General features: G+C 37.2%; 1 protein-coding gene across 5 annotated transcripts in view; it reads left to right on the top strand.

The window, feature by feature from the left end:
- The window catches only part of NALCN (sodium leak channel, non-selective), a 294,832-nt gene that overhangs the window by 229,217 nt on the left and 39,986 nt on the right, over positions 1-25,629 (top strand). For all 5 annotated transcript variants that reach the window (XM_074329502.1, XM_074329503.1, XM_074329499.1 and 2 more), the window contains 9 exons: positions 61-134; positions 17,217-17,318; positions 17,734-17,803; positions 20,292-20,383; positions 20,472-20,594; positions 22,729-22,785; positions 23,024-23,144; positions 23,242-23,373; positions 24,254-24,421. In XM_074329502.1, coding sequence (XP_074185603.1) covers positions 61-134; positions 17,217-17,318; positions 17,734-17,803; positions 20,292-20,383; positions 20,472-20,594; positions 22,729-22,785; positions 23,024-23,144; positions 23,242-23,373; positions 24,254-24,421 — 939 coding nt within the window. The remainder of the gene's footprint in view (positions 1-60; positions 135-17,216; positions 17,319-17,733; positions 17,804-20,291; positions 20,384-20,471; positions 20,595-22,728; positions 22,786-23,023; positions 23,145-23,241; positions 23,374-24,253; positions 24,422-25,629) is intronic.

The raw sequence follows: 25,629 nt of genomic DNA, 5'->3' as shown, positions 1-25,629 counted from the left end.
ATTTGTCAGTATGTTATCTCTTTACATTCCAAAACTAAAGTCATACTCATAATTTTACAGCTTCGCAAGTCTGTTTTCAGCATCAGGGCAAGGAATCTTCTAGAAAAGGAGACTGCAGTCACTAAAATCTTAAGGTAAACAGTTAAATGTTGATACATATTTAAACAAGTGGGATTATATTAAGCAAAAAATAGTGTTTTTTTTACACAAACTAATTTTCTGAATATTTATATATATGTATACTTTATGTTAGAAAGTAGGTTTGGGTAACTATGTACTTATCAATAATGTCAAGTACATCATTAATCTCTTTCCTGAAAAAGTCATATTTTATTAGTTCAATTGACCATTTCTTTTCTTTCATTTAAACATAAATTATGAGTTAAACATTTACAAAAAGATGAAAATAACTTGTTTTTATTCTTACAACTTTTATGCCTTTTGTGATATCCAAAAGACAAATCACAATCTAAGGGGAAAATGGTAAAAAGGTAAGCTTTTTCAAAGTAATTGTGATTTATTAAGAATAAATTTATTTAAAATTTATAAGAATCAAAAGCATATGCATTTTAGAATGCTTATAAAAACATAATTTTAATGCTACTCTATAAAATCTGCCTTGAAATAAAATATCGGAAAGGAAAATTAAGCTGGCTACGTAAGAGTATTTTATAAGACTGTGTTATAATATAAAGTAACATGATCATTATAAAAATCCATAAACATTTGCAATATAATTTATTGGTTCATACATTATATAGACATGTGTAAATGGCACAAATATTGGGAGCTAGAGGTAGCATGGCTAACAAGGCAAAGGAATAAATTTATACTAGAAATCCTTCTCCAAACTTGTGCTAAGGAATAAGAGTTGGATTTTCTTCTATGCTACCTTTGTTAATAAGAATAGTCAGTAAAGCATTTTCACCAGAATGTATGTCACTGTAACTTGGATAACTGTAATGAATAAATAAGGCTAATATATGATTTGAAAAACTATCTTGACTTCACAACAGTACCTGGAATTTGTATGCCCCAAAATAATCCTAACTAATCAAGACGGTATCCTATGTGTTTATTCTTTATATTGGCTGATGATTCACGTATAGAGCTGAGTATGTGTTGGAGTACCTTCTGTGAGCTGAACATAAATATCTCTGGGGCTTGTATGTTATCATCACAGATTACGATGTGATGAGCCTAAAAGGTTTGGTTGAAATAGAGAAAGGAAAGCTTCTAAGCAAATTTATAACAACCTGTGTCCCAACTTCCGTTTGCTTTCAATGGGTTCAATCCTGGTGAAGGAGGAATATTTTTCTGTCAGTCCCCAAATGACGTAAATGATGTTGGATCTGTAGCAGTTTCTGGGTGTGGGCCAGGATCTTGTCTCGTGAAGCCGAAGAATGGGCACACTAACTAGGGAGAGGCAAAAAGTGTAAAGGAAGATAGTTTATTAGAGGCAGGAGAAGAGGTTGCAGCTCCTGAGCGGGAGGCAAAAGCTCTTACTTTTATACCTTCCCTTGCCTGCTTGGGGAAGGGGGCTGGAGCCTTCTAACGGAATTCATCTATTAGGTTTGTCCTGTTTGCTCATCCTGAAGGGATTAATGAATCAACCCGTTCTTATCTATCAGATCTGCTCCTTTGTCAGGCCAGAAGGGATTTGAGATTATCTATTACCCTCAAGGGTATTCTCATGTCCCTTTCCTGGGGTGAAGGAGACATTCAAGCACCTGGAGTTTCAGGATATGGCTGCTTTTTTGTTTATTCCACCAGGGACACCCCCCCCCCCCCCAGTCTACCTAACAACATGCTAACTAACCTGTCTCACTGGCATTACCACTAGATAGCACATGAGGCCCATCTTGAACATTACGTGGTACTTCAGGGTCTTTATCAAGCTGTAACTGTACTAGACCAGTCCCTAGGGTCTTGAAGATTCTCCGCCGCTCTCGCAAAACAGATCATAACCTGTACCAGCCGTGCAGGAGTGTCGAATGGCTCACAAGAAAGACGATTCTGCCTCCCCCAGAAATGGCCCATAAGGGGATTGTAATACTCTGAGCCTCTATTCAGAGTCTACCTGGCCAACTGCGAACCAAAATGACCTTGCTCACCTGCCCAGAATAATTGCCTACCAACTAATGTGAACTGGGGTTCCCAGAGACTTTCAGAGTACAGGCAGACAGGGCTACTTGGCAGGGAGCCGCTTCTGGAGCCTCACTCCCTGTCCTGTGACTCCCTTCTGAACTTTGATCTTCTGCTTCTCCTCTTCCACCACCCTTTCTTCATTCATCTCTCTCCCAGTTTACAATAGAAGGGTGAAACTCTCACTCACCCATCCAGAAGAAAGGTGAAACTATATTGTGTATTGATCTGGAATGTAAAATCCTCTGGGTTGCCTACAGGGACTATTCCCATGTGGCTTTCTCCAGAAGGAGGGTCCCGTTGAGCAGCACTTTATTGTCTATCAGGGTGACACAGTTTTGGAAAACCTCCTTCTGAGAATTCATATACATTAGTGTTAGGCCTTAGAAATAACACAGTTGTCACAAGGGCATGTGGTAACATGCTATTTGAAAATTAAAAAACAAAGTCAGAGTTTTTCTGATATATTTCGCTGATTGGTTTGGCAATGAAAACTGACTTCATAGGTACGCAAGGTCATAAAATTGAATGGATTAGATGGATGAGACGCTCTAATGAGAGGAAAATTTAATTGTTGATTTTTAAATGTACATGAGTGGTTTTAAAAGGAGAAAATGTATGGGGCACCTGAGCAAAAGTTTTAAGACTATGAGGGAATAGGGACACCCTCATACTTGCCCAATAATTGTGTAGTTTGAGGGACACCCAGAGCCAATAACATTTTACCACAAAATGAGAGGGAGCTCCCTGGGGATGCTTGAGCAATGTTACCCAGTGAATCTCTGGAAGTAAGAGTGAACATTTACAAAAAGAATCTTTAATTTCTTAAAAGAAATTGAAGAAGGCACAAAGCAATGAAAAGACATTCCATGTTCATGGATTGGAAGAATCAATATAATTTCTTTAAGAATACAAATTTGATCTTTAGAAAAGCCATTTAGCTCTTCTATAAAAATTATTTCCTCATTGCTGCTATACTAGTCTCTGAAAGAATTAAGGACAAGTGCAAGATGTCAAATAGATAGTTGATTTGGTTGTACTTACCTTTTTTCACTAATAATAACAATATTAACAAGAATAATAACATATCTGCGTTATAATGTAACCCGTAAGTTAGAAAGTCAAAAATGGATTGGTCCATGTCTATGGGTCCATGGACATATTTCTATGCTGTTTTCCAAGGAACAACAATAACTAAAAAGAAAAAGAAAGAAAAGGAGAAAAGAGAAATTGAAAAGAAAGAAAAGGAAACATTTACAGTGCCTCAGGGCAAATAATTCAAACAACCCTACACAAAACAGAGAAGGGGAAAGTTTCTACCACTCTCTCATTGTCTTCTCACTCCCTACAGAGAGACTCTTCTTCCTAGGCTCTAACCTTTCTCTGTTAATAATTAAACTCTGCAGTGTTCCTGGGTAACTTAGAAGTGGAAAGACAAATACTTTATGATCTCACTTATATGTGGAATCCGAAATAGTCAAACTCAAAGAAACAGAATGCTTGGGGGGTTACCAGAGGATGGGAGGTGGAGGAAATAGGGAAATGTTAGTCAAATGTTAGTCACACATTTCCAGTTATAAGATGAATAAGTTCTGGGGAGCTAATGTACAATATGGTGACTATAGTTAATAATACTGTGTTGTATACTTGAAATTTGCTGAAAGAATAGATCTTAAATGTTCTTGCCACACACACGAAAGTGGTAATTATGTGAGGTTATAAATGTGTTAACTAACTTTATTGTTGTAATCACTTCACAATATTATTTGTTTATATTATATATCAAATTTATTAATATAAATTATTTATATTATTCCCAATATTATTTGTCAATTACACCTCAATAAACCTGGGTGGAAAATGGCCTCTCCCACAACCATTTGCATTTTGAAAGGAGGCTTTGAAAGAAGGAAAGAGCTTTTAAGACAAAGAGGTACAGATATACTATCTTCACAGATGAGTCTGCCTTGATGCTAAAAAAAATGAAGTCCAGCAGAGACCTGTTTTAGTGTTCTGTCACTCTTGATTTTCCTAAGTTTTTTTTATTTTCATAGACTCATTGTTCATAGTTTCATCTAAGAAGTACCTTCCACCCCCCAGGGAGACAGAGAAGTATAAGGAGACATTGAAAGAAGACCTGAGCTGAATTATTTGGCAAGTAAAACACAGGCGGCCATTTGTCCAGATTTGAGTGCAGACAGAGGTAAACCATATGAACTTTAAATCCAGTGTGATGTCAGAGGAAGACATTACGAAATATTAGTCTTAGTCTTAGAAATAACTTTTTAAAGAACTATTTGTGGAAAATAATACAAAACAAATCCCCCATCTAAGGTATTTGGAGAGCTGGCTTCGATTCCCAGTTCTCTGTGAACTTAAAGACTGGAGGAGGTGCTGTTCAGGGTCTAACATAGTTCTAACGTACGATACTGGACTTGGTGTTAGGAGGCCTGGATCAGCGTCTGGCTCTGCTCCTCCATAACCTTGAGCAACTCACTTCTCCAACCCTCAGTCTTCTTGTCTGCCTTTGCAGTACAGACTGCCCAAAAACCTCATCTGAATAATCTGTTGATCAAGCAAAGTGAAATTTAATACTTATTACAGCATTAATTAATTTAAAAAGAGGGAGACCACCACTTCAGCAGTCTTAATAGTGTCTCAGAAGGGATAGGTCAGGGATGGATCATTTTAAGGTTTGTGTTTAAGTGTTTTTAGGTGGGGAGATCTGATTGAGATTGGGCAGAGAATTCTTGATATAAGAATTTAGATCATTTCTCAGTATAGACAAATATCAAGTCATTATGTTGTACACCTGAAACTAATGTAATGTCATATGCCAATTATACCCAATAAAGAAAAAAGCGTCCAGGATGCAAAACAGGTCACAAGTATCTGTTATGGACAGGTAACCACTACTGTTCTGGGGAAGGCAGAACTGTGGGTGGGGGCACAAACAGGTGACATTCTTTTACTTCTTCACTGCTTTCAAGGCTCTTTCTCCCCGGTCTGGCTCCACATTTCAGTTAAAAGTTATTCAGATGGAGTTTGCACTTCTGCTTTTCACTTTTCTTCTTGATTTGGGGTAATTTTCAAGAAGACAGAAAATAAATGACGACTTTATGCTGTCATCAACACTCTGTAAATTTATTTTGTGCCTTTTGAATTTTTAACTAAATATATCTATTACCTTTAAAAAATAAATACAACTAATTTTGGAAATAGCATTTTTTTTTTTTTTAATGGACCTAGCTGCACAGGGTCTTGGCCTGAGTCTTGATGAGAACTAATTATTTTTAGGTGACTGGTTCACCAGTTGAGTGACTTATTGTCCAGAGAAAGGGGCTAGTTCATTAGTCTATAGTTCAGATAAATGCATGTTTGGAAACTTCCTAAAGCGAACAATGAAATTATTTATTGGTTAATGGCCTTAAATCCTGGACAGGCATTTCCTGGAATGAATAGTAAAGTCATATTGATGGAGAGGACTTAGTTCTTGGTACTAATAATTAAGCTGCAGGCCTGTTAGTGGTCTCAGTTCTCAGGGGACCCACACTCCCAAATATCCATCTTCCATTTGAAGCAGGATCCCCATGATTCCAGTATGTGAAATTTCTTATAAACAGGAAATTCAAGCCCATAAGGAAAAAGTCTTTCAGAGAGAAAGGGCCCTGGAGTTTGAGGTATTTGAATCATTGGTGCAGTCACCCTTTTCTACACATAATGATCTTTAATTTGTGTTCTACTTATTCCTTTTTAAAATTAACTGGCTCCTTGAGAAATAGAAATGAATTTCTGGCTATATTTGAGAATTCTTTGATGAGAAACAAAAGTGGGCCATTTTTACGGAACTTGAGAATACCGTCACATGTATAAATTCAGGTGACTCATTTGGCACAAACAGACATCTATGTTGTGTTGTTTGTTTGTTTGTTTGTTTGTTTGTTTGTTTGTTTCAAGACTTACGTGGAGAGTATTGTGGGAGACAAGATGTCTCACCACCCAAATTATTAAATCCACGTTTGCTGTTATATTCACTGTTGTTTTGATTTTGACTATACCGTTCAGCTCCACTAACGAAAGCTTCCTTCGAAAGGCAGTGACCTTTTTACTACTTCAAATGAAATCAAAACAAATAACAGTGTGCTTTCAAAAATATCACTGCTGCTACTGAGATTTCTCTAATTCAGAGCCTTGAAATTGAGCAAAAATGCATTATTATCCCTGCTAGGCTGAATGCATAGAGAAACGTCGAAATAAAATAAACATTTTGCACTATTTTAGAAAGTTTCATTCTCTTGTGGTTTGCCATCAGTAACTCATTTATTAGGACAATACCTTTATAACATTTTTGAATTCTCAGTCTGGTATGATATTTGCATTCTGATATTTAGATCTATGACAAAATTTTCCCAGATATGCACTTATATTAATAATTTTTAAAGTCTAAATAATAGCCTTTAGTTGAATGCTATGTACTACAAAAAAAATTAAATACAATTAAATGACATATGTAGGGTTAGTTTCGCTTTTCATTTTAAGAGAATTATTTTTATTGACTACAAATACAATTTGTATACTACATAAATGTAAATAAAATCACTACACATTTATTAAGCTATAGGTTTTTAAATGACATTAGCTGGATTTTCTTTCTGAAAGAAAGTGCCTCTAAGACATTTATTCATTCCCTGAAGACTATTTCTGTATATCTTCTATATGCCAGACATTTTCTGAAATACTGGACACATACATTATTTCCTCAAAGGGTTCACAATGTTTGCCCTTAGGAAATACTTATGACACTAGTTAGATGTAGGAGCCTTCAGTAATATCTCTAGATTTCTGAACATAATGGGGACAAGAAAATTCATAGATAGTATAGTGATGGTTCCCTATTGAGTGACTTTAACAATGAAAATCATGTATCTAAAATGTACCATACAATAAAATGAACAACAATCCCAGTATCTGTGTTTCATACGTTAATTATATTTCATTATGCCATGAAAATGCCTTTTTTTACATGAAGATAGAGGAAGAAGAAATGGGGGTTGGGAAAAGAATTTATAATTAACATTTCTCAGATTCATGTATGGTACTAAGCTCTTGTGTATGTTATCTCATTTAATCTGTACAACACACCTGTGTAGAAGAAATACCATTATTACCCCCATGTTATGTATGACAAAACTCAGTCTTAGAAGGATAAGTAATTTTTCCCAAGATTACATACCATGATCACAATCTTGGATATCACAGCAATCATCTTTATCAACCACAACATGATTTCCCAAATAGGGAGCCATATTTATGTGTCCCCAACATCTTATACAACTAAGTTCGCCCATTTATTAGAAAATAACTACGTGCCAAACACTGTGCTCTTTTACATGCTCTCTGCCATTAGGTCCTCATAGCAACTCTGAAAGATGAAGATTATTAGCTCTCTTTTAGAGAAGAAGGAATTAAGGCTCAGAAAGGTTACCTGACTTACCTGAGGTCACGCTGTCATCAAGTCAGAGAGTCAGATAGCCAGGAATCAAACCCTGGCCTGTGTGACTCTGAAATGCATGTATTAACCACCATACTATGCTTTTAAATTATAGAGGAAACCATTCTCATGCTCACTGTTAACAAACTCTAAATCCCTTGTTTTTCCCACACTTGTGGCTGCTCCACAGGGTCCCCATACAGGTTATGCATGAAACAAAGGTGCCAGATCAAGGGGGCAATTAGAAGCTGAAACCCAGCCCCCACTGTACCTACTCAGGCATATAACCATTGCCAAGCAGCACCCCCTAGCATAGGACTACATCCCTCAAGAAGAAGGTGCATATTTTTCCAATTTATGCAAAGGTACCATATGGGCTACTGGCATCCTTACTCTTTGGGACAATTTAAATCTCTAGAACCATAATTCTCTCCAGTCTTTTCCTTCTCTCTCCACACCCTCCATAAAACTTCCCATAGTAGAGGGGAGCCAGCCATGTGTTATCTTAGGGTAATACATAGAAGTATCTTAATAGAAGATCTTTTGTTGGTTATTGGTTGCAACTCACATCCCAGACCCTGATGGATGAACCAATTCAGGCAAAGTCGCTTCTGGACTGGCATTGTGTGGACTTCTTGACACTGACCTACAAAGGTGCCCTCATTCCTTTCCAGGTTCATACAGTCATATACAATATGCTGTGTTGATGTAATAGAAATGCAAAGAGGACAGACTTTGCAATCAACCACACTTGGCTGCAAATCTGAGCAGTGGTGAGTCCTGGGGAAGGCTCAGTTCCTTCATTTGTCAAGTGGATATATAAGCAGCCTCATAAGTAAATGAACACTGTGCCATCATGTGTCACTTGGTAGCTCAGTAGCCAAACTGGGTTAGAATCCTGGCTTCATGGATATTTGACTTTGGGCAAGTTATTTAATCTCTCTGCACATCAGTTTTCTCATCTGTTAAATGAGGTCTTAAATTAATAGACCCTGTCTCATAGGTGAGGGTTAAACAAGTTAGTATCTGTAAAGCGCTGTATAGGTAATTTTCCATTATTAGTAGTAAGTCCAAGAGAGAACCACAGCTGCCCCCAAGATGCAGGAAATTGACAGTCACCTTCAAAGCAGATCCTCAAGGGCTTGCTTCAGAAGTCTTCACTGTTGCCCAGCAGAGACTGTATCTGAGGAGCATAAAATGCTTTTGATAAATCAGTGTACCCTTTTCTCAGTTGATATCAAGTTTCTTGCTCACCCAGCTGGAAACAGTCTATCAGCTGCAGTTCTGTGCTCAGTTAAACTCGGCTTGCTAACATCTTCAAAGGACCATCGGATTATTTGTTCAGATCATTTGGCTGGATATTTGATGGATGTACTCCCCAACTAACAACATAGATTCATCACCCGAGGTTGACATTGCTTATAGCTAGCTAGAAGTCCCGGGCATGGAGAACCGTGATCTTCTATAATGCCTGAAGCACACTGTGACATTCTCCACTGCTTGGATGTGCCAGAAAAAAACAGTCCTATCTCAAAAGTAGGCTTTGGCAGGAGACTAATCAAACAAGTGGAGACCAGTATCTTACAGAGACAACTAGCAAATGAAAGCGAGGGCATGGTCAAAGTATTGGTAAAGTTTGGCCTGATTGACTTGGCAGGTGATGCCTGATTGTGAGCAGGACTTAAACAAAATAGTTGGATAAGAGGGGCTAATGAACAGGGCATGAGGAGCAGCTGGAACAGAACTTGCCATCATAGGGAGCACAGACGGCTATGGCTGAGACCAGAGTGACATTGTCTGCTTCATGGGTTGTAATTGCCTACCTGGAACCTGCAGTGTGCACATCACATTGGAGTTCTGTAACTTCTGGGTGGATGACGATTTACCTAGGAGTGGTCCTTCATGGGCTGTTGGCTGAATGAGAACTATTTCTCCTTGTCTCTGGCCTGTCTGATGGCCCTGTTCTCCCAGCTCTCTTTCCCCAGGTTCCTGGACAGATGAACTGACACTCGGGCTCTCCTCTAGTCATATTCCTCTGAAAGAGAGGATGAACCTGATATTGTAGAGATTGAGGAGATCATGGAGTTTTCTAGAGGAAGGAATTCACATTCCAGTGATTCCCTCCAAAGGGTCACCTGTTCTTGTGTGAACATCATATATGACAAGGGAACTTTGAGGAAAGGGAAAAGAACCTCTTCATTCTTATTCTGTTCTTTCTTGTCTAGACCCCGAGCTTCCAATTTCCTGAAGCTGTCCCAATTAACTGGGACAGCTAAGAGAGCTTAATAATGCAAAGTATTAGCATCTCACCCTATTTGTTTTTTCCCATTTGGCAAATTCTCCTTTTTGAATTATACAAGGTGTGATCAAACAATGCAGTGAATATTTAAATTTCGAAAAAATTATTACAGTAAAAGACATATTGTCATTAATCCCCCTCAGAATACTTCCCCTTGCTTCAAACACACTTATCTCATCATTCTTGCCGCTTTCTGAAGCAGTTCTGGAAGTCCTCTTTCGTGAGAGTCTTAGGTTGAACCCTAATGGCTGCCTCGATGTCCTTTATCAATTCAAAACATTTACATTTCATGGTCATTTTGACTTTGAGGAAGAACCAGAAGTTATATGATGTCACATCTGGTGAATAAGGTGGATGAGGACACAGCATAATGTTTTCACTTGACAGAAATTGCTGTACCAGAAGTGATGTGTGACATGGAGCTTTTCTGTTGTGATCACAAAATATGGTGAATACTGCTTCCAAGTGCCATCCAACTGAAAGGCTGGGATCTTCAATACAGGAAGTGGTGGGTCAAACCTTAGTAACACTGTGTGACAAGTTTTAACTTGTTTGGGGCAGTCAGTCGGATGTGAGCTATGGTTGAGAAAACGTGTGTTTTAAAGTGTGCCATCAATCATCCATCATGACAATGCTCCGTGTCACACATCGCTTCTGGTATACAGCAATTTCTGTCAAATAAAAACATTATGGTGTGTCCTCATCCACCTTATTCACTGGATCTGGCACCTTGCAACTTCTGGCTCTTCCCCAAAGTCAAAATGATTCAGGATATCAAGGCAGCCACAACAGAGCAACTAAAGATACTCACAAAAGAGGACTCCCAGAACTGCTTCAGAAAGTGGCAGGAACGACAGGATAAGTGTGTTTGAAGAGAGGAGGAATATTTTGAGGGGGGGTTAATGGCAATGTGTCTTTTACTGTAATAATTTTTTTTTTATTTAAACATTCACTGTGCTGTTTGATCACACCTCAGTTTCATTGGCTAGCCCAGCAATTCAGCAACTTTGGATAAAGTCATGTTAGTTCTCTGCAGCTCCACATTCTGGGCACAAGCAGCAAGATGCACTCAGTACCACTGAGAAGGCATGAGTGCCTGCAGCATCTCACAGACCTTTGGGCTTGACTTGCCAGCTGCTCAGTGGAATATGAGGGCGGAAACGATGCTGGGCTGGCCCTGTGGATGAGAAGAAGGCAGACAGATACCCCTGAAGTTGAGTAAACCTCCTGACACATCAACTTTTTATGACTAACATTTGTTGAAAATAACCTGAAGTTTTAAGAAAACGGAGTGTAGGGCATTAATATGCCCAAAATTGATTAAATATTAAAATATTAACATCCAATTTATTAAATACATTTGATGTGTTGTAAATAGTAATATACTACACACTAATTATTGATATTGTATATATTGTCAAAATATATATTAATCAAAAATTTAATCTAAGTATTATTGTAATATTTATCTATAATTCTATTAAGCTGCCTAGTTGTTGATTTTTCTTTTTAAGCTTTTCATAACACTTAAAAATTCTTGTGTAGATTAGTTGAAAGACTAAGTGGATAAATGGAAATTAAGTGTATTCAACCAACAGTAAACTGAGAAGATGAGATCTGTGGGTATATGCATTTGTATACAACATAAAATAGTGAAAAAATTCAAAGTGGCAAAATATATCTTTATTGAAGCAAAATCTTAAATTTAGAAAAATTTAAATAAATGTGCATATATATTGTTCTTTAACAACCAAGCTTTCTTTCATTCAACCATTAAATTTTTTTATTCATATATAATTGACATATAACATTATGTTAGTTTCAGGTATACAACAGTGATTTGAGGGATGTTTACGTATTGCAAAATGATCAACACAATAAGCGTAGTTAACATCCATCACCATATATATTCTAAGATGTTTTTCTAAGTAGTACCTGATTTGTGATCATCAAAATATATTATATTTCATTGAGATAATATCTGCTTTGTAGATTATTTTTGAATACTCTCCAAAGTAATTATAACATTGTTCTGGATTAAGAGAGCTGCTGTTAAGTTTTACCTAACAGATGTGGGAAGATATTTTAACAAAGTTTCTCTTACTGTTTTATCATTGGAGGATAAAGGAATAAATATTATAGAAAAATGCATCTCTGTGGAAAAATTGGTTCATAAGGTTTATGCAACATTTGCCAACTTTTACTTTTATTATAATAAAAAGTTTAGTCTTTGCATTGTAATTTACATTTTTCTGAGTCAGTAATTGGGTTACTAAAGTTGAACCCCAATGAATAATGTGGGGTTTCAGAATTTTATTTGCTGAATTTTAATCAATTCACTAAAGACACGGATTTCTCATGAGTTAATTATTTTTTTTTACAGTACCTACATACAATAAGACATTAAAGGCTTTTTTATTTTTCAATCTGCAACGAAGTTCTAGTTGCCCATGTATTTACATGCCTATGTATAAAAACATTTTTATGAACGCAAGATTGGAAAGCACTTATCTGCTGTTTCTATAAAAGAGCCATACCATTTACTCAGGACTGGGCTGATTCACAAAGGAGTGGGGTATTCACTATGATAAAAATGCAGCTTTTTGTTCCGAGCAGCAAGAGCCCACTACAAAGGAACTCACCCATTAGTATCGCTGTTGTCTCTACTTTGGACAATCAACTTGTCACTTCAGTAAAGTCAGGTAAGAGCCCTTCCCAAGAAATACTCATTATCTGTTTTTTTTTACACAATTCTACAATCATAGTTTTACATAATTACCATGGAAAGACTATTTTCCTGTCATCTATTTATGTGATTACATTATATTAACCAACATCAGACAATATTTTACAATATGTTACCTTATGGAGCTCAAGGTTTGAGTAAAATCCCTCAAATTTAATGCTCTGCCAAGTTACACTGTCCTTCTTTTAGATGGTAATTATATTTAATACTAGATGGTATCGTGTCATCTAACTTTTCTATAATGAATGAAAATAATTTAAAGACTCATAGGCCTCTCTTTTTCATTACAGAATATACTAGCTTTCCCACACCTTTGTTCTGGAACATTAAGAAAGAAGACATGGAGACAGAGAAGAAAGAAACTGAGGACCCCCTGTTCCTGTTTCTATAAACAACTAGTGGTGTTTAAAGGCTAATAAAGCTCCAAAGATCTCACATGTAACCATAATCTTTGAGCCAATTTAAAAATATTTTAGATGGAGAAATGTCAAGAAAAATAGAGACAATTTCTTAAGACATGATTCTCTTCCCTCAGCCTCCATAATATATATATATATATATATATATATATATATATATATATATATATATATATATATATATATCTGTCATGTAAGGGGCAATTGAAATTCCACAGCACAAAGGCAATGCAGAAAAGAAGAAAAAAAAAGAAGAATCAATCTTTCATATGTTTTTTTTCAAAGGCTTGGCAAGAAACCAGGGGTAATATTTTTGCAACTGGGAATGTGTGTTTGCTGAAGAATATTCCCACATTTGAATCATCATCAGGGGTCCTAGTCTTGTTTTACTTTCAAAGGTAGAGAGGGCATAACATTAACCCCAACTGGGAAAAGGAAAATGCTTCACTGTAATTCTCCTCCAGGGAGCAGGAATAAAGGGATTACATATGCCTGCATAATGGAGAATTTCCTCACTCAGACAAGACAAAAGACTTCATTATTTTTCACCAGACACTTGAAGCCTTGTGCCTCCCAGTTCCAGAAGCCAAGCTGGCAGACAATTATTTTTTTTTTTAATATTAAGCCACTAGATGGAGTTTCTAGGAAACTGGCTTTCTAGTACCTGTCATTATGAAGAGATAGAAGACCCTGAAGACCTAAATACCGTGACTCTATCAGTCTTTCTAAGGAAAGCGAGACCTTCCCTCAAGACCAGTGTATTTTTTCAATGCCATTACCTTTGCTTTTTCTCCAGGCAGCAAATAAATGAACATTTTCTTTCTGAAAATATATTTCTGTTATCTTTATGAGAGCATCTAAATTCTAATGAAAAATTAAAAGTAGCAAAATATGACTTAATTGAACATTCAAGTACATCTCCTTCTGAGGAGGTCTTTTACTAAAATATTGGTAATATTAAAAGTCTCAAATTCCTTATTGATAAAAAAAATATTTCTTTAACAGTGTTCACTCAGAATATAGAATATAGATAAAGATTTATAAATTTTCTACTCGCAAGAAGCAATGTCTAAATTTTTTCTCATGACAATCTCAGGGTCTCATCTATTATAGGTATGCAGCTCATTTCTTGATGGCACAATATTCCAACTTGAAATAAAATTAGACTATTTAACTTCTTTAAAAAGCACATTTCAAACACATGCTGTTTTGTTTGTGATTATTTCCGTGCTTCATAAGTATGAAGTGATCGAAAAAGAAATTAAAATATTTGATCTTCACAGAATTTCAAGGTTCATTCATTTAACAAATATTTATTGAGCACCTACTGAGTTTTCTAGTTCAAAAGCCATAGGAGATACTCAGTGGAAAGAAAGAGGTATCAGAGCATTTGCACCAAGAAGAGACTGAACAAGAAAGAGCACTGCTAAATGAAGATGGAGACGTTTCCTTTGTTTTCATCCCAGACTTGGAGGTGGGGTGCTGGGGTGTGGAGCTGGCACAGGAGACCAGTCACACTGATCCTGAGGCACCAAAGATGACCTCTTACCAAAGGCAAGATGGTCCCATCTGCCTGACTTTACTTGGCTCAGATTGTGTGGGTACCTTTGGAGCCCCAGACGTGAGGAGGAAGGTAAGCAGCCTCTGCTCAGAGAACAGGAAGATCCTGACAGGGCCCTCTCAGTGAGGAAATGGAAATCACTGAGGTTTATGCTTAGCTCGAGTCTCTTGTGACACCTTTTAACTGGTCCAGTGTTCCTGAGCACTTTATTTTTCTCCCATCATTATCTAGTTTTAAATTGTACTAGCAAACAGTGTTATAGAAGAAAGTGGTAGGAAAAGGAAAGGAAAGCAAATGATTTTGCATATTATATGCATTTAAATGGCTGTCTCAGCCTCCTTAAGCACAGGTTTTCTGATTGCAGGGTTGAGCTAAACGTCAGCCCCCCTCCCAAAATGAATGAATCATACAGAGAACAAAGATTCACATGTATGGCTGAACCCCAGCTCGTTTTAGTACTATTTTCTGAAGTCTCTAGACCCAATTGGAAAGACAGGAGTAACCTCAAACCAGAGGGTAAGGGACTTGCTGCTCACCACCCTTGCAGCCATGCCATTGGTGGAGATAGAAGAGATATCACGGGTCAGGGGAGCCTTTCCAATAGCAACAGGTCTCCATGGAGACCTACTTGTCTTGTATTTAGAGCAGGGTGTCTCAGCAGGATTCACAGAGGCCACATGGGCATGGGTTACACTGACCCAGGAGCTGGCACATCCTTCAGACCCTCGAGTCAGTAGATGCAGTGCTAACTCTTCCCCAGCAAAAATGCCCAGGCAGCCTCGGACTTGCCTGTGGGGCAAATTCAGGCAGTCCTTTATGACAGGCAGCTTAAAGCCAGTTCGTTCATTTCATATATAGCAGGACACCCAACTCAAACAGGCACATTGTAATTCAGTTGTATGTGTTTTATATTTAAGGCCTATAAGTCTCAACTACTTTAGGGAAGAGTCTTGTGATTTAAAAAAAAAAAAAGTTACTGAGATGGGGGCTTCAAGTTAAGTCTTCATGGTTTACACAAATGTCAGGGCTCTCTACGTCTGTGCCAGAATCACACCGTTTTCCAAATAGGTTTTCTCAGGATGGCTTCATAATTTTCAGTTCTCTGGTGAAAAAATAATCCTTAGTATACAAATTATAAGCTTGCACTATACCTTTGTCAACTCAGCCTAATTGACAAATGTGTCTTCCTATGTGACATCATCCTAGTCCTGGAAAATATACACAATCTCTGTATATCATTGTCATCAATCCAATAAAATTGTCCAATAAAATTTTGACTTGGATATTATCTCAAAATGGTTCATGTTGCTTATTAAACTAAGAATAGTGATTATTTGGGCTCTATTTCCTGTAATGTATTTACATTCATTGCGTTTGTATGATTTTCCATAGGTGTTCATCAAAATTACCTTCATTGGCATCAAAAGCATTTACTTGAATATACACATGGCATCATAAAAGCTGCTGTTTTAAGTGTGCTAAACAGACATACATCTTTTCTCAAATATCTTAACTCTGAAACAGACAGTAATAGCATGACTCAAAGCCAGTCTAGAAATGCATTTTAAGAAACATAAATATAAAAGTGTTATGTACAGCAGACAGTAGTACAAGTGGTGAGGTGTTGAGCCAATATGGTCATATCATATAGTCATTGCATTTTAAACCTATGAGTTTTCTTTGAGATCAGGGCCTTCTCCTCATGTTACCCATAGGGAACTGAGCTGAAAGGTCACTCAGCTAGTTCCTGACAGTGTCCTCTCTGGAACACATTTCTCTTAACCCCTGTATTATTTTTTTTCCACCTGACTACAACATCAAGGGAATTTGTGTCATTTCCAGTTGGAGAGAGCTTTCTGGAGAAGAAATTTTGTTCTCTCCAAATCACTCACACCACAGGCATCAGTCAACCAATTGTGAAAAAGAGAATGTGTTTCTAAAAGTCTTCAGAGTTTTGTAGCTGCGATATAAGTGGTAATAACTGGTTACGTGTAAGCCACAGGCTTTAGACTAAGGTTTCTGTAGGTATTAATTCCAGCTTTAGTTACTTCTGTTTATTGCTAATTTGTACCTTTAACTTCATGCTTTCTGATTTTCCTAGAAGTCTACAAAATCTTCTTGGAACATATATCCCATCATCCCAGGGGCCTGGTGGACAAATCCTCCCCCAAGGGCTTTTATTAGAAACCTCCTTGTCTAGACCCAAGACCAGCATCATGATTAACTATGGTCAGGCCGGCCCTACTGCTTAGAGAACCCTGACAGATGCTCTCCTATTTGGGGATTGAGGAGGCAAAATATGTGGAGGGGTGGGGGTGGGGGGCAGGAGCTTTCTGTTTATTTTCCAGCCCCTCTTCAACAGCTATGACAGTTCTGTTTGTAAGTGTTCTTCACACAAAGCCTAAAGCTTCTTTTACTCATGGTTATGTGTCATTTGCTATATTTTACCTTATCATTGGTGTTACCTTAAAAAAAGTAAGAGTAATGAGCAGCTATGTATTATTCATCCCAAGTGTACAGATCACGCGTTTATCTTTGGCTCCTTTTCTTCCTAGAGCTTGCACTCGACAGCGCATGCTGAGTGGATCATTTGAGGGGCAGCCGGCAAAGGAAAGGTCAATTCTCAGTGTGCAGCATCACATCCGCCAAGAGCGCAGGTAAATACACCAGGAGATGGGGCTACCAAGAAATTAAGTGAAGGAGTTTTACAGAAAGTGTTCATTCACTGTGCACAGCTCTGGTTAGCACCTACGTATGGGTTCTATTTGTTGGTGGTAACAGTAAGAGATTCACAATCAGATTCAAAGATTCAAAAAAAAAAAAATTCTTTCTAAACCTTTTTGTTGGTGATGGCCAAATTCTCACTCTTAAGATCAGAAGGAAAAATTCTGAATTGTGTTAGATGAGATCAAAGACATTTGGATGGACTAAAACTTTTGCTACAAAAAGAAATAATAGGATTTTGTGATGCTATCAGAGAAGTTGTTTATTTATTTATTTTTTATAATAGTGATTGCTTAAGTCAAAATTTGTTCTTGAGATGTCTTGACCTGTTGGTTGTGGTTGTTTTAGATCACTGAGACATGGATCAAACAGCCAGAGGATCAGCAGAGGGAAATCTCTTGAAACTCTGACTCAAGATGTAAGTTCTAAGCAATGCTTTGAATTTTGACAATCATGAAAATGTATTTAAATGACTGCTCCGACAATTCTAGTGCCTGGGTCTTTCTGTCACGTTGTCATGTCTCCTTAGAGGAAATCAAGAGACTCAGGAAGCAAATTAAATGGCCACGTACAGAAAAAAACTGTAGAAAATTCCAGACAACCCACAAAGCAAATGACTTCCCTAAGATAGTGACACAAAAATGACATATCAGTTGAATTGACTGAAATTAAAGACATTCAAAGCATCTGATAGGAATGATTCATATCATTACCTTTGAATGTTTACTATATTCCAAATATTCTAGAATCTAGATCCAGTCAATGTCTATAATTTCAGGGCTATACATACTAAAATTTTATTTCTACAAGAATTTTTCTGTCAAAGATCGCACAAAATTTCCCAATAATTTCTTTGCTTTTAGACTCTAGATCACTCATTTGTTTATTTACTAACTCAATAAATATTTATCATGTGTTCATTATACACACCAGATCCTGTTCTAAGTGATGAGGAGTAGTGGAAAAATAAAACATCGTCTCTGCCCTGCAGGAGCTTACATTCTAGTAAAAGACATGATAAGCAAGTAAACAAATATATAATAATTTCCACTTGTTTTTCATCTTCTTTTCATTGCTGTGATAGGTTGGCTCTGTACCGTAAAGAAAAATAAAATAGTGTAAAGAATTGAAAGGTGGAAACTTGGAGGCAAAGAATGTTAGAGGATGGTCAGTATGTATGAGCCTCTACATGAGCCCAGACACCCAGATGAAGTGAAGGAGGGAACAACATGAAAATCCAGGGATGCCGAGAAGGCAAAAGTCTAACTTCTGGGTTAGACTCACCAGCAGCTCTACCGTGCTGAGATTACCATGAGAGGTAGAAAGCACATGTTAAGTAATTATCATTAGTGAAACCTGGATTAAAATATAAGTCTTAAATTGAGTCTAACTAATTTAGGTAAGAAAACAGAGTCTTGAACATTCAGAGCCAAGGATAGCATTTGAGAAAAGAGGTCTAGCAAGAGAAAGTTAGCAAAGCCTTACATTTTTTCATTCTACCCCTTAATTCTTATTTCTTAAGAGTTTCTGGAATTTTCAGCATACATCCTCTGCGTTCAAGAAATTGCTATCCTAGTGAGAGTAAACTCTCCTAAGTATTCCAGGTAAAATTAAGAATGAAAGAAGTTGGTGATGAGAACACCTGATACTACCATTACCCAATGTGCATGGTTCTAATTGGTGCAAACATCTGTTAACACCATGATTTTTAAGCCAGAAATCCATCGCATATGATCCACTATATTGTCAACATGGAATTGTGATTGGATCCAACACATGGCCTATGTACTTACTATAATTTGAGGGTCAGCCATAGTACATGGAGAACATTTCTAAGCAAAAATTCAGAGAGGCAATACTAGGTCAAAAGACTTTCCTTCAATGTGATTCACTGGAAATTTGCAATATACTTAACAATCAAATTAGAACATGGCTTTGAAAATATGTGTTTAAATATATACAATGAAAGGCTCTATTTGACTTATCCCAATTCCAAAGGTTTTCTCTTCTTCAAAGACATTTTGTTATCTTGTCTACATAGATGTACAACAAACATCCATCCCCCATCTTCTCCATAGCAAAAGGTCATGAGTGTTCTTCTAATTTTATAAGAAATCTCCCCTAGTGTCTTTTCCTCCATAACAGAAGCAATTTAAAATAGAGAGTTTCATATTTTTCATTTATTCCAAATGATAAAATATACAAATAATTAAATCTAAGGAATATTTTCTGTAAAATCTATTCAATCATTTGAATAATGGCTCTCCATCTCTGGCAAAGTGAAAACCAGAGTCAAGGTCTTACAGAATCTGCCCGCCCTCCTTAGCCTTCTGGCCTCATCTTCTCCTTTTCTATTCCCTGCTCTCTGCCCACACTGGCATCCTGGCTATTCCATGTGCATACACAGCGACCCACTCCCTCCTCTGGAAGGGACATTTCTGCACAATTTTAGTGGCTGCATCCTTCTAGTCCTTTCTCAAATAACAGATTTGATTGAGGCCTTCTCTGACCTGTTTAAACTTGGAGGCTCTAGCATTCTCGAACGTCCTTTGTTTTTAACCAGAGCACTACACCTCTTTTAATATTCTTATTTTGATTTAATTTTTGTCTGTCTTCCTTGACTAGATCATTAGCCCCATAAGAACAGGGATTTTGCATGTTTTCTTTTCCCTTTTGCCTTATCTCCAGCACTACAATAGCACCCAGCACATAATTGATTCTCAATAAATGTTTTATTGAGAAAAATATCCTTTAGAAGAAAAAACAAACCTTGCTAAGATGACCATGGCCATTGAAATATATATAAAACAAAGATAGTTATTCCATTTTTTTTAAATGATCATTTTGAGGTGTCTTCAAAAACAAAAATCTTCCATTTTGATATACCCCTTTTAATTTATTTCTAGCATTCCAATACAGTGAGATATAGAAATGCACAAAGAGAAGACAGTGAAATAAAGATGATACAGGAAAAAAAGGAGCAAGCAGAAATGAAAAGGTATGGGGTGCTATGGTGTTTCTTGGCACTTATTTTGGAATGGCAAACTTTCTCTTAACTTTACTCTCCCATAAATTTTCCCTTCAAGGAAAGTGCAAGAAGAGGAACTGCGAGAGAATCATCCGTACTTCGATAAGCCACTGTTCATCGTTGGACGGGAGCACAGGTTCAGAAACTTCTGCCGGGTGGTGGTCCGGGCACGCTTCAATGCGTAAGTACACTCAATTTCAGCCAGGTGTTTGGCCTGAGTCATACAAACAGCAGGGGGGGTTGTCATATGAGGAAGAAGGAACATGTAATCCTAATGGGGTCACAAAATAAACTGTGGGCTAATTAATCATGCTGCTCCTATTTGCTGAGCAGCCAAGCAGGTGGAAAACAAACAAAGGTTGCAAGTAGTTAACATTTATATAAAGCTCACGTTTATAAAGCACTTAACAGCAATTTTTATCTGTTCATTTTAACTATTGCCCAGTATATTTATATCAGTGTGATTAACTCCATATTTTATGATGGAAATACTGAAGCAAAGGGAGACTGGATGACATAGTGCAAAGGTCATTGCGTGTACCTTCTTTTAGACTGGTAGTTTCTTTATCATCAAAATACCCTAATTGGTTTATTCTAGAATAATGTGAAATAGGAAGAAAGGTGACTAGTTTTTCTGCTACCAACTGTTACGAGAAGAAAACCCAGTGGCCAGTGTCTCTATGGAAGAAATGTGCAAGAGGCTGCCAGTGTGGTAAACCTGGAGAATACTGCATTTGAGACAACAGCAGCCAATGTCAGCAGGCAGCCAGTGCACGAAATGGAATTTTTGTCATGCAGAGCTTTAAGCAGATATCCTGAAGACATTAAGAGTCCTGAAGGGAGTGTGAATACTTTCCCATCGGTAGTTGGACCTTCCCTGACGTCATCACTTAAGTAAATTGATCTCCTTTGTTGATGATAATCAGTAGCATATGATACTCACTACCTATTAGGAGCTGAACTGTGCTCCCCCTAAAACAAAATTCATATGTTGAACTCCTAACCCCCAGTACCTCAGAATGTAACTGAGATCGGGACTTTAAAGAAAAACTAAATTAAAATGAGGTCATTAGAGTGAGCCCTAATCCAATATGACTGACGTCCTTATAAGATGAGAAAATTTGGCCATGGACACATATAGAGGGGAGACTATGTGAAAACACAGGGAGAAGATGTCTGTCTACAATCCAAGGAGAGAGGCCTGGGACAGATCCTTCTCTCAGCCCTTAGGAGGAACCAACACTGCCGACACCTTCATCTCGGACTCCCAGACTCCAGAACTCTGAGAAAATAAGTCTCTGTTGTTTAAGCCACTCAGTCTGTGGTACTTCGTTACAGCAGCCTTAGGAAGCTAATACACCATTGTAACATTTCAGGGCTGGAGGAGAGCTCAGCAACCATTTAGTGTCATTTGTATCCCCCCCCTCCTCCAAAAGAGGAGGGTATGCAGGTCAGCAGAGGTTAAGGGTTTCACTCAAGGACACCAGCTAGTGCATGGCTGTCTCTGACTGCCACTCTATTGTTCTTCCTCCTGTCTAGAAAGACCTTCACCATTTAAAGCGTTTGAGTAATAATCACTAAAAACTTCCCTAAGTTTTCACAAAGTAAAGGAAGAAGCTGGTACTTTACAGTTGATTTGATCAGTTCCCAAGTGGGTTTTTCATCTGGCATTATCCCAGTGGCTGCCTCCATGTTAACATCTAAATGTTAATTCTCTACTCCTGTTAGTGGGATGTAATTCTCCTTGTCAGCAATGCAGCTGATGTAGACCGAGGAAGACTTTGTTGTAATTGGGGGTACAAACGCCATCAGGGGCTTCACTGAAGATTGGCTCCCTGAAAGTAAAAGTTATAAATTCTCATCCCCAAGAAATTCTATATAAATTACTCCACAAGATCACCGTTAAATACAGGGTGAAGAACTCTATTGACTTTATACATAATTGATTAAATAATTATGAGGAACATCCTTGAACTGCTAAGCAAAGATTTTAACTGAGTGTTTTAAATGGAACTAAAAATTTAATTTTGTAATATCCACGTCAGAAATCGTTGAATGGAATCACAAATTCTAAAATCAAATTTTGAGAAATAGAAAACTCTTCTTTCATAAGTATCAACTGCAAGCTCTTCTAATTTTTCTTTCATCTAATGTTTTCTGCCTTCCAAAGTCACATACAGTTAGCATATATTGTAATGGACATTTTATAGAGGATAAAAAAGAGACTTTAGGTATGAGATGTTTATAAATACACTGCTGCCAAGTTATAACACCCTTGCTGCATTGAAGAATGTTATGTTTATTCTCTCTTACAGATCTAAAACAGATCCTGTCACAGGAGCTGTGAAAAATACAAAGTACCATCAACTTTAGTAAGCTTTACAAATTCTGTTTTCCATGCACATTTGAAGTTTCTGTATACTATTCTATGTTGCTTAAAAATAAATATAAAATGTTCCTTTATTTTCTTGCTGTATCATGCCATGAAATAGACAACTGAGGATTCATAAAAATATATGAGATACATTAACATCCCAGAAGCATCTCTTCTGACTTTTAGCAGCCCTTCCTAGAGCATTTGTGTTCTCCCTTCTGTTTCGTCTTTGGCAGTGATTTGCTGGGACTGGTGACTTACCTGGACTGGGTCATGATAATTGTAACCATCTGTTCCTGCATTTCCATGATGTTCGAATCACCCTTTCGAAGAGTCATGCATGCACCTACTTTACAGGTACTGCTGCTGAATCTTAGCTCACAGCTCTGAGAAGAAAACACTGACCTGCAAGTTTACCATTCATTGTGATCAAACTGCCTTTTGCCCATTTCAGATTGCCGAGTATGTATTTGTGATATTCATGAGCATTGAGCTTAACCTGAAGATTATGGCAGATGGCTTATTTTTCACTCCAACTGCTGTCATCAGGGACTTTGGTGGAGTAATGGACATATTTATTTATCTTGTAAGTCTTTGATTATTTCTTAAATGTAAAGTGTGATGGTTTTGTAAAATCTCCTGTATTTCTTGGTATAAGAGTGATGTATGTGAGTCATAAAGGTTTAGCTGCCAAAACTGAGTTCTTAAATAGAGTAGCCCATTATAGCCTAATAAGAGGCATGCATATATAAAGTCTAAGACAGCAAATCCTAGTTTTCCCCCCACAATTCTTGTATACTAAAAAACAAACAAACAAAAATCTATATCATATAATTGACAGGTGAGCCTTTGATTGCTAATTGCAAACTAAAGTGACTGTGGTTGGACCTTTTTCCCAATTCTAAGACTCAATATATCTGGCTAGGAAAGACCATTCAACTGTTTGGTTAAACTAATTTGAGAAACCATAGGAAGCGACTCAAAGAAATTTCATTTTTTTCCTATATGTCCAGCAAGGCATAAAAATCAATGTCTTTTTCAACACAGCAAGGAGAATTGTGACCAGTAACTGTAGTATGTTTAGATTGTTAATAAAATAGTGAGCATCAGGTCAAGCATGAGATTTAGTATCTTTGATCAAATGAATTTCAATCCTGCTGACATCAGCAAAGCCTCCTCCAGTGTGTCAGTTAAGAGAAGGAGCAGAATGCTCTGGGGTACACAGTCAGTATGGGCACCCCATTTCACTCCTGCATACACCTGATGACTTTCCCCTGGGGCTGCTAACAGGACTAGATTGGGTTCATAGTTTAGAGATAAGAGACTTCCTGTACACCTAGTGAATGTTTGTGCCACATAACCCATGGAATCTCTGCTAAGGGAAAGTTGTGGGCAGCTGGCTCTCAGAAAACGTACATAGTAGAGGACAAATTGTATAAATTTCAGAGGTTATGTTTTCCCTCTAGGTGAGCTTGATATTTCTTTGTTGGATGCCTCAAAATGTGCCTGCTGAATCAGGAGCTCAGCTCCTAATGGTCCTTCGGTGCCTGAGACCTCTGCGGATATTCAAACTGGTGCCCCAGATGAGGAAAGTTGTTCGAGAGCTTTTCAGTGGCTTCAAGGAAATTTTTTTGGTATGCTACAGTTACCTTTGCTTCCAGTGCACATAGTCCAACTCTGTAATGTAGCTAATGAGGGAATAAATAAGTCTTGCTTGTCAAAGTTAAGTCTACAATTTTGTTTTTTGCCAGAGGATTATAAAGACACTAATAAAGCACAACACAACATTCAGAAATGTTACCCATAAATGCTTCTGGCTTATCAGTATATTTAATTCGACAAACATTTTTAGTAAATTAAAGAGAAGCACTCTGGAAAGTATGATGAAAGGAGAATTCAAAGAGGTAATATTTGCTAACACTTCCCTTTCTAACTCTTTCTATTCTGGGTTTTAGTTTCCCAATCAGGAAATTAAGGATAAGAAAATTCAACATCATCTACTTCACAAATGATATTAGGTATTAACACATTTGGGTTCATAATTTCATTCTATATGACCCTCAAAGCATATAGCAGTAGAATTTGTGTCTTGTTTTTAGAATGTTAACATAAAACAAACTAAAAAATTTAACATACAAGTATACCCTACTTTAAGTAACCTAAATGTACGGTAATGAATGCTTCCAAATGTGATCAAGGGGGAAAACATTCTTTTTCATTGAGCAAACATTGTTTTAGGGTCTTCTAAGAGCAGGGCTGCAGATAAAATGACAAGTAAGAGGCTCATTGCTCATAATCTGTTCCAGAAGGATCTTTGCCCTACAAAGGAGTGATCAAAGGATTCTTTTTATTATTATTGAATTCTGCTTGTGCATGGAAAACATGAATTAATTTACATAAGGCTGTTTTATAACTTGCTTTCTAGAAACACAGCTATGGTGAGAGCATAACTGCAGTTGTAGTTGATGCAAAGGTATTTTAAAGACAGATTGTAATGTTATTATAAGCATGTAAATGCTAACTTTTTTTAAAGATGTGCTTAAAATTCTACATTTTCTTTGCAATAAAGCCATAAAATAGTGGCTTTCACAGCTTGAGTTGAAGGAAAATGGGATATCACCTGATGGCTAATGTATGTGCATCTTTGACCCTTGGTAGATTTTAGAAGAGACTCTATTGTTCCTTTCTCCTCATGATGTTTCTGTGTAATTTTAGTATAGTTAACGTATATTTTAGATTATTCAATGAGTACAGAGCAATAGTTTGTTCAGTATTTTATCCTTTGCCACTTTCTCTGTGGAGACCAAAGTAGTCATCCAGCAGAGGGAGCATGAGTCAATTA

Source organism: Rhinolophus sinicus, linkage group LG04 (assembly GCF_036562045.2).
Source record: "Rhinolophus sinicus isolate RSC01 linkage group LG04, ASM3656204v1, whole genome shotgun sequence".
In the NCBI taxonomy this organism is placed as follows: domain Eukaryota; kingdom Metazoa; phylum Chordata; class Mammalia; order Chiroptera; family Rhinolophidae; genus Rhinolophus; species Rhinolophus sinicus.
Note: the sequence above shows the minus strand (reverse complement) of the source record. Positions and strands in the feature narration are given on the sequence as shown.